At 40.2% G+C, this 21,058-nt stretch overlaps 2 protein-coding genes across 3 annotated transcripts; both read right to left on the reverse strand.

Moving 5' to 3' along the window:
- Positions 1-776: 776 nt before the first annotated feature.
- On the reverse strand, positions 777-8,660 carry tomm40 (translocase of outer mitochondrial membrane 40 homolog (yeast)). Its single transcript, XM_050047615.1, has 9 exons — positions 8,568-8,660; positions 5,067-5,302; positions 4,741-4,901; positions 4,404-4,505; positions 4,195-4,300; positions 2,799-2,921; positions 2,495-2,571; positions 1,401-1,503; positions 777-1,284 (listed from the first exon to the last, which is right to left on the reverse strand). The coding sequence occupies exons 2-9, from the start codon at positions 5,281-5,283 to the stop codon at positions 1,145-1,147; spliced, it is 1,029 nt and encodes a 342-aa protein (XP_049903572.1). The 5' UTR covers positions 5,284-5,302; positions 8,568-8,660; the 3' UTR covers positions 777-1,144.
- A 1,425-nt stretch (positions 8,661-10,085) lies between these two features.
- On the reverse strand, positions 10,086-19,493 carry ddx61 (DEAD (Asp-Glu-Ala-Asp) box helicase 61). 2 transcript variants are annotated; one of them, XM_050046038.1, is made up of 12 exons: positions 19,330-19,493; positions 18,939-19,002; positions 18,663-18,767; positions 17,022-17,151; positions 16,073-16,219; positions 15,724-15,818; positions 15,508-15,630; positions 15,290-15,418; positions 14,618-14,798; positions 14,432-14,533; positions 14,129-14,308; positions 10,086-12,761 (listed from the first exon to the last, which is right to left on the reverse strand). In XM_050046038.1, exons 1-12 carry the CDS (start codon positions 19,485-19,487, stop codon positions 12,724-12,726), a joined length of 1,452 nt encoding a protein of 483 aa, XP_049901995.1. In that variant the 5' UTR covers positions 19,488-19,493; the 3' UTR covers positions 10,086-12,723. The 2 variants fall into 2 exon arrangements, with proteins under 2 accessions (XP_049901995.1, XP_049901996.1); XM_050046039.1 differs by having other exon boundaries at positions 14,087-14,308.
- Positions 19,494-21,058: the final 1,565 nt, after the last annotated feature.

Here is a 21,058-nt window from a genome sequence, read left to right on the forward strand (position 1 = left end):
ATTTTGACAACAAACTATACTATGACGTTTTTATACTATTTTTGATGACATACTATACTATGACGTTTTCTTCCCAATTTTGACAACATACTATACTATGACATTTTCATCCCAGTTTTGACAACATACATGACGTTTTTATCCTGTTTTTGACGACAGACAATACTATGACGTTTTTGTCACATTTTTGACAACATACTATACTATGACGTTTTTATCCAATTTTGACGAGATTCTATACTATGACGTTTTTGTGAAATTTTTGACGACATACCATAGTATGACATTTTGGTGACATTTTTGACGACATATTTATCCTGTTTTTGACGACATACTATACTATGTCATTTTTGCGAAATTTTTGACGACATACTATACTATGACATTTTTATCATATTTTTGACAACATACTGTACTATGACGTTTATCACTTTTTGACAACATAATGTATTATGACGTTTCATACAAAATGTTTATGGCATATTATACAATGACCTTTTTATACAAGATTGTTATAATATAGTAATATTAATATAGTAATATAACTTCTTTCATTACATTTCTTATGACATATTATAGTACAATCTTTTTTATCAATAATTTTATGACATACTATACAGACATTTTATATTACTTTTTTTTTTACATTAACTTTTTTCATTAGTTTCCTTATGACATAATATACCATGACGTTTAATATAACATTTCTTTCTGACCTACTATACTATGACTTTTGATGGCACGATATAGTATCTTTAATATAAATCACAACCCACTTTTACAAAAAGTAATCACATTTATTTTAATCATCATACATGTTCACCATATATTAGGTCTACCCACTTACTTTGATTTCACATCACATGTTCTCATGCATCACTGATGCCCTCTGATATACATCTCTCTAGCCTCTGGGTATATCCAATACACCATAAAGGAAAGACATTTGTGCTACAGAATGTAGGCATGGCTTGGCCAGTCCTGGCTCCTTGGTAGTTGTCTTTGTCTCTCTGTCTGCCCCAGAAATCACAGTTGTAAGAGAGTCTCTGAATCCAATTTCTAAAACTTAGTCCAGGTTCCTGTGTGTCTCTGTGCCGGTCCAAGCTGTGGCCTGCGAGCTGGCTCCAGGCAGCCCCTCGCACCTCTAGCCAATGGTGACACCGAAGCCACACTGGAACTTGTTCTTACGGTGGTTGAGGAAAGCCCCTAAGGCCAGTGTGAGAGGCAGCGGCACCAGTTTCTTTTCAAGGGTTGCCCCAACCACCCAGTTACTGTCAACCGTGCCTGTAGAGATAGATGACAACGTAGAAGAATTTCAGGACATTTGATATTAATTAGCAATTTAAAAATAAACAGTCACTTAACTGATGTAGCTACTGGTGAATTTATACTCTATTTACCTTTAAAAAGCAAGTTAGCTTTGGGAACGTCCAACTGGTAACCAAAGGATGTTGTGGTGTCTTGCATCCTTGTGCTGGCTTCAAATTCAACTCCTATCTGCAACTGTATTAAAAAGCAGAAGTTAAAGGGTAGACTTGAATAGATGTGAGCCTGTCTTAATACAATACTCACATGCCAATATCAATAGAACGCAATCACTTCTCAGTTTTGCTTCCCACCTCTTAGCCTGAGCTCTCAGCTCCCTGCTCATAGTTCCTACCTCCCTACTCCAAGCAGTATTTGAAGGTATAAACCAAACACAGCATTAGTGAGGTGTCCACTGACAGAGTGCAGGCCAGTTCACATTTACAGTTCTACAAAACTGCCAATTACAATCAATCACCACTGACGTCACACCTTTCCAATAAACGTGCAGGAAGGCCTACCTAGCTTTTGAACAGTGGTGGCGCATAACCAATCCTGTGTTAAGGTCATCATTGATGGTGACTCTTTCATCGCATTAAATGAGGCTCATCATGTTCTCTCATCCGTAAATAGTTAGCAAATCATCCTCCTTAATCTCATCCTCATCCGATGTCTGCCAATTTGTCCGCATCTGCCAACAATTGGGGGTTAAAATCCACAGGTTTCCTTTAATGTAGAAAAGGTTATTTTAAAATCAACTGAAGCTAATATGAGGCTTCTGAGTGGTATCTTCCAAAGTTACAGTTGTTTTTTAACACATCATTTCCTCTTTGTGTTTCCACAGACAGATTTTCATTTCGGTGCATCCCTAGTTGCAGGTGACACCATCAGCCGGCTTGAGTCGAGCTCAGACGGCCAGTTCAAACTTATGCAACTTTTCTCTGCAGCATTCTAAAATGGCTTCATCTCGTTGCAAATCTTCGGTCTGAACTGGGCTTCACAGTGACCACATACTGTTTCAGTGTAAATAAAGGCATGTGTGTTGTTTTAAGACAGACTTCAAAAGACGCAAGCCTTTCCTTTAAGCAAATATGCAGGGATGGAACCAAAACGCTGCATTTGAGCAGTTTTGTAAGACAAAACATGACCAACAGAACTACACCCACACACTTTCACTAATGTTAGGTACCTGATCATTGGCTTTGTGATAGTACGTAGCATGAGCTCCCGCTCCACCCAAAGTCAATGTAGCAACGTAGTTTTCCCCTGAGGAGAAAAAGGGGATTTAAACATCTATCACACTGACAACATAAAACAATGAGATGGAATTAGGAACCACTCAACTTAAATCCAGGTCACAGAACAGCAAAGTAACTAACCACAATTATAATTTGACAAATACACAATTATTAAGTGAACAAAGCAAGACAGTAAAATATGAATTCAGGAATCAGTGCAGTGCATGCTTCAATACACACAGAGTGGAGATTTACCTGTGTATCTGCCTAAGAGGGAGGTGACAGCTCCTTCCTCCCCGGGTCTCCTGTGGTACACCAGCTCACCACCCAGAGCCAGTGCTGGTGTGATCGACTGGAGATAGTGGCCCACCAAAATGCCTGTGGGAAAGTAGTAAAGGAGCCTCCATTATAATGTGTAGTCCCTTCTCATCCGTATTTTTAGTATAGAAGTGTCTGAACATTGTGTAGACTGCTGACACTTTCCTCTACGCTCAGACACAGATTTGCTCCGACACCAACAAACCTCTTACCTCTCATTTCTCCTCCTAATAGCAAAATGTACAATGTGCAGAACATTTAAATCGCAATCTCATTTTTAACAATTAAAATGAAAACGTCGCTCACCAGTGACCCTCAACACCTGCCGCGTATTAAAGGTAATTCCATGACTAATTTGTTGACAGGCCAAGACTAAATGTGCCTGTGGTTTGGTTATAGTGCTCTCTGAAGCTGGCGTCTGTTCTCAACCACAGCTTGTTTGTGTAACTCTGCTGTACAGCTGCAAGTAGAATGAATGTTCCTGCAGTTTCTTTCTAGCAGAACCCCTCCTGAAATTCTCTCAGTTAAACTTTAATTCATATCAATAATCTAAGCTTATACACATAATATTTTTAGACCAGAGCCTCCGGTATTTGGCTTGAGTAGCTTGTAAAAAATAAGGTGCGTCAGATTTAGTAGGCTTGGCCATTACTTTAATGTCAGATACACATTTAATTGGCTTTTAGGTAAGCTTTAACAAGTACTGGTTCAACTGAAGAAATCTGGTATACATATATATCCAAAGCCCACCCCAAGTTTCTTAAAATCTGGGGCCCCTTTATTGAACATGTCAGAAGAGAGATGTGTCAACCTGTGAACTAACTTTATTGGACTGCATTGTACTGTTGTGTTGCTTTGATCTGCCAGGATTTCAGTTATCTAGTCTTTATCTTGGGTGTTCCTTGACCTCAACTGGTCTTAAGTTACATTGCCTCTGCTCCTGACCCTCATTTCAGTCATTGTGTGGATTGAAATGAATATGTGCACTTTTTCTGTGAGCTGGCAGTTTGGTATGTCTTGTCCTATTCTGTCATGTCTATTCTTTTATTTCTGTTTGTTGCATGGTAAGAAAGGGGGAAAAAAATCATACATACATGTGTATAAAAAAGACTGTATCCACAGACAATCTATATTAAAGGACTGATTAGGGAGAAAAATACTTGACCCAGACATCCCTACTTATTATGCGATATCAGTGTCAGCCCTATCACCCAGCTGTAAACCATGGTTATATCTTAGCACTGATCTCACACACAGCATACCTGTTGTTGAACTTGTTATTAGCAATATATACAACAAAACCTTACATACAATTTAGTGAAAATTAACGTACCAGATCCAACAAGCACGTCTGGATTTCCAAGCGTCACAGCGGAGGTGAAGTCTTCGCCACGATACTCCATGTCACACTGCCAGTTCACAAACTTATGCTGCTGAGTCTGCAGCACACAAAAAGTACAACAAAAATTATGATGGGGGAACGACCACGTCAGTGACACCTGAAAAGCTGAAAGACACACAAACAACGACGAGTCTACATACCTGGATGGCTATTTTGGAGCGTACAGCAGAAGTGAGCTGGTGGATGATCTGGGCGTTCAGACTACCAGTGTTGTCCATATCTCCAACCATGACTGGGAATGACTGAGGGGGACAAAACACACATTCATCAGCTTTCAAGTCATGTAGACAACATTTGAAGTCTTGTCATCTGTATTAAAAGGTTGAGTTGTTGATTAATTTTCTTCCAATTATATAGTAAAGAAACAACTAAAAACATACATCAGACTTCTACTATAGCCAAGAAGATTCAAACCAAAAGTTGTATACATAAACACCATTTTAGGGATTTGTTGAACAGATGGAAAACTATCATTACCTCTGCTGGTCCAGTCTGTTTACTGCCGACATAGGTGGAACCGAATCGATAGCCAGAATCACCCAGGGTACTGAGGGTAACAGTATGGCTGACCTGGAAGTGGTTACTCAGGCCCTTGTTGACCACTAACCGCACCCCTTCCATCTGCAGAGGGAACACCTCTAAAGCAGGAAAGGGGGACAAAAAGATCTTTGTAACTCAACATCAGATGATCATATGACAATAATAACACTGTTATAATAATACCAAAATTATTACTTAAAAATGTGAACAAATGTGAGGAATAACCTGCACATCTCGCACAATTCAACAACTGATTTTCTGACCTTTACATTTGCGGTGGCACTCCTCATATGTGCCTGGGTTTGGGAGCGGGGAATCTCCATCTGCTGACTGCTGGCCAGATCCAGATGCTGGAGGGACGGAAGACACTGAGGGCATAGTGAACCCTGGAGGGACGGACACCAACCCTGGGACCCCTTGACTACCTCCAGCTGCAGCTGGGGCAGGACTGGGGGAGGCGGCAGCCAACACACTGCCCATACTCTGAGACTGTAACAGACTGGAAGAAGAGATAGATGGGGGGTGAATAATTTATGTGATTCATTAATTATATCAACGTAATTCAATCACACAGCTGCAGGCTGCTGACTGTTAAGATAATCCTTGAAAAGGTGTGAGTCAAAATTGGAGAAGTGTCATTTAACCAGTGGTGGAAAGTAAAGTACATTTATTCAGGTATTGTACTAAAGTTTTTTCATATTATGTTACGTCACACTTCCCCTACACTACAATCAGGGAGAAAACGGTGAAGTTTTTAATCCAATACATTTATGTGATAAGTTTAGTTACAAAGCCATCTGAGGCAAATTGTGATTTGAGATATTGGGCTTTGAAATAAAATGTAATCAGCTGAAACTGAGTAACATATTTAGATTAATAATACAAAATATTGTTGTCATGATACTGTAATTTTTTCTTTGATACAATACCTTGATATTCAATAGCATTTTCAAGACCAAGGAGAATATTGACATTGAGAGCATAGATTTTTATTAAAAGATAAATCAGTACCTTTATGACAAGGCTATAAAGTGACAACAATGGCTTGTCCTTCCTTGGTTATTGGCATAGAACAGCAGAATGACTGCACTTCACAATAACAATTAGAGAGAGCGTAAAGGCACAGTTGGTGCCAGTGTATCGATACTGTGGAAAATGGGTATTGAAACCTTTTTTAAATATTCAGTATCGATAAACTGATATTTTTTTACCACACTAATACAAAATACAATTAACAAATAAACTATGATAATAGATTAACATAAGTATGTAATGTTCCTCGGGGTGGGAATTTACAAGCTGCACTGCTACAGCCTATACAAAGTAGTAAAAACTGGCTCCACGTGATGAACACATCAGTGCATTCATATTTATAATAAAACTAGGGCCGCAACTAACGATTATTTTCATTGTCGACTAAGCTGTCAATTATTTCTTTGATTAGTCAATTAATAAGTTTATCAAAAAATGTGTTAAAATGTTGAAAAATGTCAGTCTGTCTCTCCCAAACCCCACAATGATGTCATCTAATGTCTTGTTTCATACTCACGCCAAAGGGTTTTAGTTCACCGTCATGGGAGAGTGTGTAAAGCAGGTAAAAGTAGCACGCACATCCCAAAAAAATTAATGCTGGGTGCTGGACCAAAAGGTAAGTATGGAATAAAAAGATAAAGTCCGCACACCAGAAGCTGCTCCTTGAACAATTTATTCATGTACTGTTACGTTTCGGGCCCCTGCCCTTCATCAGACATGATGATATGGAGCAGCTTCTGGTGTGCGGACTTTATCTTTTTATTCCAGAGTGTGTAAAGCTGCCAATATTTGAACGTAAGAAGCTGCAGTTAAGAGTATTTTGAGGTACTTTTATAGTACTTTTCTATAAAAAATGACTCGCACTGATTAGTCGACTAGTAAAATAGTCACAGATTATTTTAATAGTCAATTAGTCATCGATTAGTTGACTAATCGTTGCAGCCCTAAATAAAACCATATCATATCACGTTCCATTACTCCAAAATGGTCCCTTAAGAATGAGTACATTCACCTGTGGTACTTAAAGTATTTTTGATGCTAAGACTTCTGTACTTTTAGTTATGTACAATTTAAACGCATGACTTCTACTTTCTATTCTGTATATTCAGAGTGCAGCAGCCAGTTTTAACAAATACTAAAAAGGTCTGAGTACATAACTCCTATTTTATCTTCTCTTCACTGGCCCCCAAAAAAACAGAGATTCTATTTTCAAATGCTTCTTATTGTTTTTAAATGTTTTAATGATTTAGCTCCCCACTATGTTGCTGGCATGCTCACAGAGTACACACCAGAGAGGTATACAGCCCGCTGGATGATTTTGTACAACCAATGGTGATGCACTTGTGAGGGTTAAGAAGTGGCAAGTTTCAGGAGCAAGTTAAACAGTTAGTAGCGTTCTTCACGTAAAATGCTGCTTTAGAGGCTTTCCCACCCTGACCAGAGTACAGTTCTTTTCTTTCACTTAAGTCACATGTGGTGATGTCAGGATTACCACACAAGAGTGGAAATGTACCAAAGAATTCACATGTAATGACAGTGAGTAGCTGACATTAAGAAAATTAGATTCAAATTTAATTTAATTTTCTGAAGACATCACAAGCTGTTAGTCATCGGTTTCGAGAATGGATGAGCGTTCTTAAAATGTACTTCTTTAAACAAGAAAATATGGGGATGTTTGTTACTTATAGGATATTATGCAGTGGTTTTACTTGATCAAATCGGATGTGGCCCGTGAACTAAAATGAGTTTGACATCCCTGCCTTAGATTATCAAATAAAGGTCTACTCATTGTACATAAAATCAACTCTCAATCAGCTCATGGTGCTTTTAGTCATTATGGTCCTACTAAGCAAATCTTTTTTCACAAGCTTTTAGTTGGGTTCTTAAGTACATTTTTATTTGTTTTAGGAATTATTCTTATTGTTTATCTCCCCTTTTTTCGAGAATAATAATACCTTCTTATTTTGTTTGTTTTTATCATGTCCTGCTTGTTTTTATATATGTAATACTATATTAAATTTTAAGATATTTTATGTTTCTCATGCATGATGCATCTCAAGCACATCGAGTTTACACTTGTCCTATGAAATGTGCTTTATAAATAAAATTGACTTGACTTTTACTTGCGACAGAGTATTTCTACACTGTGCTACTGCTACTGTTACTTAGGTAAAAGATGGGAGTAACTTACTCCACCACGGCATGACTTGCAAGGTTTGATATAAAACATTAACACTGTACTAAGCATACAATCACCACCTCCTCACAGTGTATCCTATGCACTTGGGTGCAGCTAGCTTCAGAAGCGTTAGCTCACTTACTCAGCTACCATTAACTTGGCTAGCTCCAGTGGTTGATCTGTCCTACAGCAGGGTGGCTGTAGCTCAGGCCCAGTTCAGTCAGACTCATGATATATATAATTGATTAAAAAGGAGCCTGATAACCACAAGAAATATCGAGCTGCGATTCGCGGTTTGCTACAGAGGCCACATTTGAAGCTAAGCCGGCAAAACTATCCGCTGGCAGTATTTAACCTGTGAAGGCTAATGTAAGCTAGCAGGGTAGGCTGGTTAGCTAACTGGCTAGGTAGCCATGTGGAGTCGACCACGAGATCTCTTCTTCTTTATGTTTAAAACACGGTAACTAAGAATATGATATATAGCGGGTTAACACTCCCAACTATCTCCTTATTATAAAAAATATTCCTGCAATTTAACGGTTTAGGTACTCACGCTGACGGTTTGGGTCCAGGGGTAGTTCAACACCGGTAAAGTTCACCACAACGTCCGTGACCGTAGTTGACCAGTGCCCGCCTATTTTCAGTTACTCGTCCGCCGATTGGCTGACGTACATCTCATCTCAAACGCTATTGGCTGATTTTGCTGCTGGGACCGTCCCCTTTAAATGACGTATGAAGGGGCTCATTCGCTCAACGGTGGTTTCATTCAATCTCTGCTGAATGACATTCCAAGGGTACACCTATTTTAGGGCCCTTAGTGTATGGTTACATTTACAAACTGTATACCTACACTGCAGTAGTATGTAAATATAAATATTAAATAATAATAAGTAAATAAATAAAACCTAGGCATGCAGGGGAATTTTTGTGGACATTTTTAAGAAGATAATGTCCAGGAATACACCACATGCATTTGACAAATGTTATAAACCAGAAAAAGCAGTATTAAAATTTCTGCAAAGTCTGTGGTTTCAAAGTGGGCCCCACCTTCCAAAGCAATGACTAAATAAATAATAAAAAAATTGGTAGAGAATTTTAACTACAGCTGAAACCTGAACTGAACTTTTTTTTTTGTATGTGACATTCACACTTAAAGTATCCTGCTTTCTAAAGCCTAGTTCACATTACACGATTTTTACCGCGATTTTGACATCACAGAGGACCTTGAGAGCCACCTTGGGTCGGAGGCGAGTCAGCAAATAGTCTGACATGACGAGTCCTCAAGTTCGATCAAGCCTACAAGCAAGTCGCCCCCTAGTCTGTGACTAGAAATGCTAGAAAACTGGAGAAGTCTGACACGACAAAGAGCATCAGCCAATGAGAGGTGGGATACATTCCATGTCGGCACGCAGGAGGACGTAAGAAATGTGAGGACTAGCCACAGGGTTTTCCAGGTCCACTTATTAGCTGCGACTTTGGGCTCGTTTTTTTTGTAAAGTCAATTACAAATATTGGTAGTTGCAGCTTGCGTTTTTTTGGGCTTGTTTGTAACGTGGAGTTGCTTATTTGGGCTTGTTCTCTATATATCTATCGCTTCTTTTGGGCTTGTTTTCATAGCCCTGGTTGCTTGTTTTTCTCCCGAGATCTGGCAACACTGACAAGCCAGCAAGCAACAACAATGGCAGCGTCCACAGGATCACAGGGAATAATATCCATGCCTTTACGATGTGTCGTCTCCAAGGTAAAAAAAAAAAAAAAAAAAGAAAAACGTAGTTTGGTGACATCACCGTGTTATCTGGGGCTCTGTCATCAAGGGCTCGGTGGAGAAATCTTGTGGTGTGCACACAGGTCGCAACGCAGCTGGAGAGACTCCCGATGACAGAAACACACATCGCCAGGTACGAACACTCAGAAGATTACGATAGTCTCTGCGACGCAAAATCGGGGTGAAAATCGTGTAATGTGAACTAGCCTTAAGAGTACACTGACTGGCAGTGTGCGAGACTAACCGAAGCATCTTTTACAAAAGCACAAGTATAAGAAGATTAAATTCAAAAAAAGAAATGAGGAGTTTGTCAGTTGGACTTTTATTGAGGCGCTGGCATTGACACACATAACAGAAATTTGCTGCCTGTCTTTCTACTTAAAGCCTCTGGACATCAAGTCATAAAGATAGTAATTTCTCCAGGATACAGTGATGGGACAAAATGGTCTCAGGTTACACACCCACTCAGAAAATGGTCATGTATTAATTCAAATGTTGCCTGCACTGAGGCTACAAAATAGGGGAAGCCAAAATCTATCATCAACAAGGGCACTCAAAAGGCAGACGCGAAGAGGGAAAGAGGGCTCACACGTGGGTCCCCTCTCTGCTGGTGTTTTGTAGTAACATATCGGTCAAGGAAACAAGAAGAGGTCAGCTGGAAATTTCACAGTATAATTGCTTTAAATCTGAAATACATATAGTTTGTGACATTGTGCTGAAGTCAAGAAGTCTGAGGCTGTAAGATAATCACACAGCTGGTCACACTTACAGTTTGTCATAAGCAAAATAATGAAAAGCTGAAAATCCTTTCTGGCAGTGACTGTGCTTTCAGGACCAACTAATAAGGGAAGGTTTGGATGCCATTTTGTCTATAATACAAATGTGGGATACAGTAGGAGTCTGATGTTAGACTAAGGCACTTCAGAGGGAAGAGCGGATACAGAACCTACGTTAAAATGACTGACGAAGTTGCCTGGTTTCAATATGTTGAGTTCAGGCTCTTCCCATCCTGTCAGACCTGAGATAATGCTGCCTGGCGCGACGACTGTAAAGGGATCAAAGAAACTTTACAGTTAAATACTGACTTGTTGTAATTACTGGATCTGTGCTGTAATAAAATGCACTACAGTGTCACTGATGTTACACTGTTGTCATGTAATGTTTTATTTCTGCAGTAAACACTTTTAAAATAAAATAAAGTCCACTATCAGCAACACGGTTTCAGGTGCTCTGTACTGGAGCACCGCAGCAGCCCAGTCAGAGCAAGTGGTCATTTTGGTTTCTGAAGCCATCTCTATCTTACTTTTGTAATTCTTTGTCTACTCTCCCAACTTTGGTTCCCTTTTGAAGGATGTTAATTTGGTTAAACTAGGGATATGTGTATTATCAGTCTTTTTTACACTGCATCACCAACTGTCACCAAGAGTTGGTGGGCAAACTGTTTTTATAACCAACCTGGAATGATGGCAAAAGCAACAAAAAACATACAACACTCAGTGGCCACATTATTAGGAACACCTGCTCATTAACAAACAACCAATCAACCACTAAATGCGTAGAAGCATGCAGACATGGTAACACCATTGAGCTCTGACCTGACTGAATGTCAGAAGGGGGAGGTAATGTGACTGCGGAATGATAGTCAGCGTTAACCTCCGGGGGATTTCTACAAGTCTACATGTTGACAGGCAAAACAAACAAGAGTGGCAGCTCTGAGGGGTACAAAATGCAACTCATTCATGAGAGAGGTCAAACGAGAATGGCCGGACTGGTTCAAGGTGACAGGAAGGTGGACAAAGAAAACTACAGCGAGACAGGCTCACCAACACTGCACAGCAGGTGGAAAAACGTTGCCTGGTCTTGCTAATCTTTAATTCTGCAGCAACATGCAGATGGTATGGTCAAAATTTGGTTTAACAATATGAGTCCGGGGTTTCAGGCTGGTGATGGCAGTGTAATAATGGCAGTTTTGGTTACTTAGCACAAACTGAGCGTCGTTTAAATGTGCCTTCTGGACTGTTGTTGCTGACCATGTCTGTGCATCCCTTTATGGCCAGTCGACCAGGGTTGGAAATTAGCAGCACCAGCCAAATGCTGGTAAAACATGCAAGTGGCTGCTAAATTTGTTTCACTCACCAGCCAAAAAGCAATGATCTATTGAGCTGCTGATAGATTTTGGAATCCACCAACCACAGTGGCAGGTGGACGATAGAAGTTACTATCCAAACCTGCCATCTTCAAATGGGTATTTATTAGCAAGATATAATGCCAGATCAGTGAACACGTCATCCCAAAAGAGACAATGAGTCTCCTCCAATGGCCTCCAGAGTCACCAGATCTCACTCCAACACAACATAAATCCACAAGAGGAACGAGCAGCTGACAAATGTGCAGCAACTGCATGAGGCTGTCATGTCAACATGAACAGGTCTGTCGAGGGAATGTTTCCAGCACCTTGTTAAATCCATGCCACTGGGGTCCAATCCAGTACCAAAACAAGAATCTAATAAAGTAGCCACTGAGTGAAGATGTTAAAAAATGTGGGTTTCCTTTAAAGCATGTGCTCAAGACCTGTCAGCAGGATGTGCACACAGGATGTGTAGTTCATCTGCACAGCGAGGATGTGAGCTGGGCTCTATCATCCAAGTCTACCTTTGGTTTCACATTTTCATTCTTACAGCAAAGTACAAAAAAAACAAAGAGTCAATGACAATGTCAAGAGTGGCAGAGTTCAATGACAGACTTAAGCATTGGCCCAAATCATGTGTACAGTGACCATCTCTGGCAGCAATAGTGGGAAGATAACAGTTTACCAACATATAGACAGACAGAACTGGAAATTGCTGTAAACTCAGACTGGAAATAAAGAGCAATCTAAAATAGACCATTTTGGTGGCAACATAGGGAGCAGTAACCATCACTTGGGATCTTGTGTGATGCGTAGTCAATATTGTGTGATGAATGCCAGGCGCCGTTTTTCTCCTGAAAAGAAAAAAAAAAAAAACAAGACAAGTTAGAGTGTCTGCAAACAACCATATGAATGAGTCACGGCTTTAGCAAACCTGCGGAGCAGACAGCTGGCTGTGTGTGCGCTGATCAGCTCTGTGTAAATCTAAGTTGACTGCTGTTGTGCAGCCCGAGGACAACTGCCCTTAACCCTTCACCTTTAAATCTTGTAAAACTTCAGTTAATCTTCTTGATGAAAGAGGATATTACACATTAGCAAGGTTGCTGGTATTTGCTCTCTTTCAAACTACAGTAATCACTTGTTTCTAGTGTTAATGAACCAAAATGCTCATTCATATACACACAAATCAACCTAAACCAGAATGTGGAAATGAAAAGTTTCTCCAAGACTATCTACCTAATTTAACATATTCCTTGTTTATGAATGTTAAAGTGGGTTCAAGGCAACCAGTCAATCCCTGGACTGGCAATTCATAGCTGGGCAGTTGAGTAAGTAACGAGAGCCCCCCCTCCCCTTCATTGGCCACAGACAAGACAGCTTTACACCTTCCACACAGGGCAGGACATCAACCCTCATTACTTTTGGTGTCAGATGGACAACTGAGAATTGCAGCTGATATATGACCTGTGTAGACAAAGCGTAAGAAGTAGGGCTAAAGCAATTATCTGCAACTGCAGGGGATGGCAAGTAATCACCACAACCCGTTTTTCTTTTTGTCACACAATTACCGCATATTTACACTATGATTTACATCTTACCACAAAGAGCAGTGACGTCATCGAACTACGAAGAATTTCATATTGAAACCACACAGACCATCGGGTTTGCCTTCCCTTCATCCAGAGTGAGTATTCTGCCTTGTGTTGACATTTTTACCTCCGCACATATACTGTATCAAAGCAACTAGAGATGTAACCAAAGCACCTCGGCGGAAAAAATGCCTCAGTGGCCCTCTGTGCTCTGCATCACCAATGAACAAGCATTGTATTTGTTTTAAAAATCTCTGTCATTTAAAAAGCACCAATATACCCAATAATAGCTCAACAACAACACAGTGAAATCAGGACAAATTAATGTGCAAAAACAGTATTAACAAAAAAAAAAGAAAAAAGAAAAAAGAAAAAAAAAGGTGGTAATACCGCATATTGCACTGTTGAGCCACCCTTTATCACCGCAGGGGAAATTCCTTCACCACGACAGCTTTATTGAGAGCAGAAAAAACCCCTACTAGAACCGTTAATCAGCACCAACCTATAAAACTACTTCAGCTGGGTTCATAAGTACATTTAATCCTGAAGGGTTTTTTCAGTCTGTTTTTTGAGCTCTCGAAAGAACTGACCATTCACTCAGATCACCCCCAGTTCATTGTTTAAGGCTCCACCTTCGTCGTCGCCGTCAGCATCTGGGTCGACAGAGTGAAACTCTGCCACATACAGGCTCTTATCGATGCTGCTGGGGATGGGCTTTATGTCAGTGACCAGCTGATCCTCAATGTTCTTCAGGTTGTAGCGGTCATCTGAAGTTATCAGATTGATGGCCAGACCCAGATGACCAAAGCGCCCTGCGAGAGGAAAGACATCATTTAGCTATTGTTTGTGGTTCGTAGTGTCATGAAAGATTTTGCAAGTTGTAACTCTAAACAAAACTGTTAAAGGTGTGAAAAATTATAAATAGTTCATCTTACCTGATCTGCCGATGCGATGCAGGTAGGTCTCTGCATTTTTGGGGAAGTCAAAGTTGATGACCACATTGACTGCCTGGATGTCGATACCCCGAGTAAACAGGTCTACAACAAAATATGTATGTTAGTCAATCATTATTAACTTAAATTTGCACTTTACATTTTAAAATGCAAACTCTCTTCACCCACCTGTGCAGACCAGGTTTCTGCACAGTCCGTTCCTGAAGTCATGGAACACACGGTTCCTGTATTCCTGCATCATCTTCGCATGGATGTAGAAGCAGGAATAACCCAGCTGGGTGATTTTCTTGGCCAGAAGCTCAACCCTCTGGGTGGAGTTGCAGAAGATGATAGACTGGTTGATCTGAAGCTGTAACAGAAATATATAGATTTATGATTATTGATTACTGAAAGAATAACCTGCTATTGTTCTATGCTACCTGTCTTAGGTATCTTCTGGCTACAGTTTATTCTAAGGAGGCCAAACCGCTATCTGTAAGCTGCACGCCGCTCCCTGGTTATTTGCCTGTATATTTGTGGCTCTTGTTTTCTTATCCTGTTTTGTCTTTTAAATTTCATTTTGAATCAAATTTTATTCATGACATATGCACATCACTGTCCTAATATGAGAGCCGGTGTCTTGAATTAATGAATTAATAGCACTGCACACTTCAAAGAGGACTAATCACAAACTTTTGATCATATTTTGCAAGTTAAATTGTAAAATCATTAGTGAATAAAATAATCAGCGTTGAAACTTAAAACCAGAGAGGTAGTGCTGCTTTTTTTAGCCTGGTATCGATTAACTCCCTGAAACTTTTTAGGCTCTTAATATCCAACTGATAAGGGCTAAAAACTCACCCTAGAAAAGAGTGTGTTAAGACAGTGGACCTTCTGTCTTTCCGTCACATAGGCATAGTACTGAGTGATGCCCTTCAGGGTCAGTTCCTCCATCAGATTGATCTCATAAGGCTTCCTCAGGTGCTTGCTCTGGAAAAATCATTCACAGGTATATTGTTAAACAAGATTTTAATTAATACCTTTTTTTCGGAGAAATAAAATACAGTCTGGGTTCTCACCATGAACTTTTGCACACTGATGGGGAAAGTGGCAGAGTAAAGCAGGATCTGACGATCTTTTGACATGAAGCTTATTATATCTTCGATCAGGACCACAAAGTCCTGGGACAGCAGCTTATCTGCCTGAAAAATACAAATATTAAAAAGAAAACTTAATGATAAACACGGTCAACAACACTGACATTAGGGTTAAGTAATTAAAAAGACCAAACATACCTCATCCATCACAATCATTTGGGCCCTGTCCATTTTTGCCACACCCTTCTTGATCAGGTCGAGTATCCTGCCTGGTGTCGCGATCACTACATGCACTATTGGGAGGGGAGGAGACAAACAACACATCACAACAACTTCTGAGAACAGCTGCACATTTTTAACCAATGAAAAAAAATAATTAAAAAACCAAAAGGACAAGCGTGAGTTGTCCTGATCTTATGTGCCATGACCTCAGAGTGACAGGATAAAAACATTCCATGAAACACTGGTCAGTAGCGTCACAGAAAGAATTACTTTTCTACAATTTTCCATTTCTTTCTATCTTGAATATTAATGGAACTACAAGTACCTATCTCATCGAGGCGCATGATGTCATCCCTCAAGTTGGTACCGCCTGTAGTCGCCATGATCTTGACCCCTCCTAGGTGCTTGCTGAGCTGAATGCTGATCTGGCTCACCTGCAGGGCCAACTCTCTCGTTGGCACCATCACTATGGCTGGATTGAGACAGAAATGGGAAGGGCTGATGAAATGCCAGGGTTGATGAGATGCATAGAGACAATAAATAAAGTGGTGCTTGCAAACAGAAAATAGAAAAAAAAAAAAAATACACATGTATTCTGACCCAAAACCCTGTTAACCAACAGTAGAAATAAATACATTTGAGACAGAGTGGTGCAGTTATCATGGACTTGACCTTATCTTGTTTAATCTTGTAACTGCATTGTTTATGCCATGTGCTTTGTCTGTTGACCCGTATTTCCCCCAAAATTTAAAATGTTTCCACAGTGCTGATTTATGCTAGAATAAATAATGTTATCTTCATCGTCGTTCACTTGGCTGCTTGCCATCTGCCTGCTGCTGTTAGACAGTGACAGAGAATTTTACAAAGCCGTAACCTAAAGATGATGATACTGATTGATGTTTTCACTTTGCACTGATGATATTAGATCGCTGATCACTGAATTGGTGTATCAATTCAGATCAGTGGTTCATTAAACCCCTACTTTTTTTTATTACATAGGTCAGGCCAAGCATGAAGGGAGGGCAGAGAGGAAAAGACATGCAGCAAAGGGCCGTGGGCTGGAATTGAGCCCAGAGCCGCTGCAGCAAGGACGGTGCCTTTGTACACGGGGCACCTGCTCTACCCACTGACCTACTGGGCGACCTACACCCTTACTTGTTGAGCCAGTGATACTGTTACTTATTAATGGGGTTACACGTCTGGCGACAACCATCTCAAAATATTTGTGGAAAGCAGTGGAAAGACTTTCTTTGGTACGTCCATCTGAAACTCACCCTGGATGTGATCTTTCTTCAGGTCTATCCTCTCCAGGAGAGGGATGAGGTAGGCTCCACTTTTTCCTGTACCATTCTTGGCCCGAGCCAAAATATCTCTTCCTGACAGAGCGATAGGGATGCTTTCCTCCTGTTGACAGACAGACAAGTCCCGTCAGTACAATGGGCAAGGTTCATTGGACATGACACTTACTTGAAAATAAGGCAAACAATCATGCAGACCTACACAGAAATTAATATTCTATACCTGACCCTTTCGAATCCACAACAGGGCCTCAACATCACCACAATACAACAATATGTGCTACAAAGAAGAGCATCCATGACTGCAATTATTTCCTCATTTAAAATTGTGCAATCTGCTGTTCAGATATAGCAGGGACACGGGAAAAACAAAAAAAATCACAACCCTTCAGACCATACAACTGAGAAGTGGTTTGTAGGAGTGCATGTACATGTAATGGGATCCTGTGGCTGGCTAAAGGAGGCTTCAAGACAGGCCCCAAATTCTCCTCCATTGGCATGCACATGCAACAATGACAGGTTAGGGTGAAGGATAGTCAAATGCATTTGTCAGAGAACCAAATGAAGTCTAAAGCCCAGTACAGACCAAAGTTTTGCAGCAAACAGAACCATTTTAGAACGCTGAACAGAAAAGTTGCATCAGTGTGAACTGGCCAGCCTCCGCTGGACTCTCAAACTGGTTGATGGTGTCACCTGCGACTCTGATTGACAAGTCGCCAGTGGCTGGTTTTAGAACGTAAGGCACATCACCTGTTTCAACAGCCAGTTGGCTTGTAGCAAAGTTTGCTGGCCAAGTACGGTACAAACTGTCCACAGGCAGTGTGCTCATTCCCTGTGCCATTCCTTGACAACAGCCCTCCATCCTCGCCAAGCCCATCTCATTTACATCCCCGCAGCTGTTGTCATGTGCGTCTGTCTCTGTCCTCCGTGTGTTGGTGTTGGGCAGTGGGTCACTGATGCTCCCCAAAGTATGTTCGCATGTCACACACACACGTTGACTGATTAGTCTGCCATGGTTATTTACATTATTGTGGTGTATTTGTTATTATGAATACAGCTCATCTGACATGCAAGTTGTTTTGTTTATATTTTGATTGTGTTTCATCAGAACTAGAAATGCAACTGAAGCAAGTAACTCACTTTCACTATTCTCAATCATAATTAAGGAAGCTACAAATTATCTTCAGCTACAAAATAAGCCTGAAAATCAAAGCAGAAGTACCGAGAGTTGCTATGGAGACAATACACCATCTGATCTAGTCGTATTGTTAAAATGGCAGGTTCTCACAACGTTGCAGACCGGCACATTACAAATAGTTGCAAGTTTCAACTCCTCTCATCACGAATGTTTGGTCTGAACTGGGCTTCACAAAGATGCCTGAAGTGAATAAATGGATCATTTTGGTGAGTCAAATCTGGAACTGTCTCAACTTTGAAACATAAACTGAGGTAACAAAGCACTGTTCTGGGTTTTGGTGAGTCAATTTTAGAGGTCTGATTCATGAGAACGTTTGGTAGGTTCGTTTTAATTCAGTCTCAAGGTGGTTTGCAAAAAACACAAACCAAGCTCCCTTCACATAAACAAACGGGGCCTTAAGTTCTGACATAGTTACTTACCTGGACAGGGGACGGTTTCTCCCATCCCATTTCAAAGATTCCCATTAGTAGTTCCCGCTTTAGGCAGTAGTCTTCGAATTCATTTCCCTTAGTTGATGTCACATCCTGGAAGACCAGAGCAGAAACATATGAGACTATTGTTTAATAGGATCCAGAGGTTGATGTGACAGCGAGTCAAAAACATATAAAAATTCAACAGAATATGTGGAAAGTATCTCAGAGCTATAAACAATGGATGTGAATAATTATGACTGGTAAAATCAACAGTTACGTTACCGAAGTTTTCATTCTGGTGTCTTTTGGGGGAAGTTCCAGGCATTTCTTCCAGTCATCTCCAAACCTAATTGTAAGAATTTGCATTGTTATGTCTGAATAAATAACAACACACACAGACAAAGGAGGGCTCTGAAATATACTGAACCCAAAGTGCACAACAGCAAGACACAATGGAGCCACTATTAGGGTAAACTATTGATGTTGTTAAAATACATTTGCGGTCAACTTTATTGTGCAAGATATACCCATTAGAAGTTCTGTACAAGAAATTACACTTGTATCTATATTTATAATCTGGAGATTTTTTGTATCCAGCAGAGCTTCACAGATACAAAACTCGCATTTCTTTCAATACAGATTAACTGAGAGAATATATGTCACTGGATCTTACTTGATGCCCCCACTGCTTTGAGGAATGCTGGTCTTTTTCTGGAGAGCACTAGGCTGTTGGGCAGTTGCAAGGAGTCCCGGCTGTCCTCTGAGCTGCCCATTTGCTTGTTTGTTCAATCCAATCATTGCTGCTGGATTTGCTGTTCTTGCTGTAGCCATGGATTCGACACACTTGAACTGGCAAAAATCCTCAGTATGTTTTATTTGCCTCTTTTTGTGATGGTTGCTTTTACTTAATGCACCAGTGTGTAAAAAAAATTAAACTAAAAGCTGAAAAAAAAATAAAAAAACTGTTTTCTCTTTCTTTTTTTAAAGAATGTATTGCGTACACAATCTGACGTTCAGACCTCTTGAAAAGAAGAAGCCTGCCTATCAATTCTGTCTATTTACAAGACAACTCTCCAAAAAAGGGAGAAATTAACATTTATATCAATAAATAAATTGACCAAAACATAGACTCTTTCTTTTCTTGTCAGAGTACTCTAATTCTTGCTGTACTGATGATCCAAAATTTTCTTTGTGTTCTTCGTGAATCTTGGTTTTTTAAGTCCAAGTGCTATTTTTATACATTCATAATAGCCAGTAGTAAAATATGATCTTCTTGGTCACGTCTCAGACTACGATTTGTTCCTGTGACATCAAAAAGTCTTCTTCTCTAGGGCTCAATACTGGCTCAAAAAAGAAGTCACTCCAGCACTGTGTTTGTCTTTCACATGGACAGTTCAGTTTGAAAGTCTGTGGTTATGTCTTTCTGGTTTCCTTTACTCCTGCAGCAAAACTTGAGATGGCAGTCTGCAAAGTGCTTGGGGGATTGCCGATCAACAAGAAGTCCAGGTTACCTGTCAGGCCATAAACAATCGTGGGTGGTTAGTTTAGAGCAAGTGGCACAAAAAATAACAAAGGGCTACCCAAACTTCAGCTACTATCGATCAATAACACATATCAGATGGGTGCAAAAACCACCTTCGATAAGCTGCAAACAATGCCACGTTAAGCAAAGCCATTAAATGCCAGCAACAAATGCTAACGTTCAACCGCAAAACTAGTTTAATTTTAAAATGACCTGGTAATAAAATATCAAATTAATGTTAACAGGGCGAAACTGTGGCGTCAACAGCTTCATCTTAACACGAAATAGCAAGTAATAACAACCGTGCCAGTGCGGCTTTGTTGTTAGCCTAATGCTAACTTAATGCTAACTTAAGCTAACGTAGTAAGAGTTGCGAGCCAACACCAACTGACGAAGTTACGTTCAAAGTTAGCTTAGCTAGTTGGCCACTAAACTTTAAACCCTTCTTGAACAAAACGTAAAGTAGAGCAAAACACTGGAGTATTGCCCGTGTGTATCTTCTTTCATAAATACTTCGTTGTCACTGTCGAAAGCATAGCTAGCAGGGAAGAAGTTAACTTAGTAGCACACCTATAAACAGCGTAAAACTTTAGGCATAGCAACGTGGCTTTAACCGTCCAGCTAGCAAGCTAACGCTAACTTTTAATCGTATTCCCGTTTGCTATATGGACCGTGTATCAAACCTCTCACCAAGAAACAATGAGAACAAAGCAAACCTGCGTGGTTCATTTCAATTCGAGTCTGTTACTTTAACGTTTAACTCAACCTGACCAAACGGTTAAGTTAGCATGCTAGCGTTAGCTTAGCCGGAGTTAACGTACACGGCAGTGTTAATCAATATGCTTGAGAAATAACTCTTTACCCAGTCGGAGGAAGATGC

The sequence above is a fragment of the Epinephelus moara genome, chromosome 6 (assembly GCF_006386435.1).
Source record: "Epinephelus moara isolate mb chromosome 6, YSFRI_EMoa_1.0, whole genome shotgun sequence".
Lineage (NCBI taxonomy): Eukaryota > Metazoa > Chordata > Actinopteri > Perciformes > Serranidae > Epinephelus > Epinephelus moara.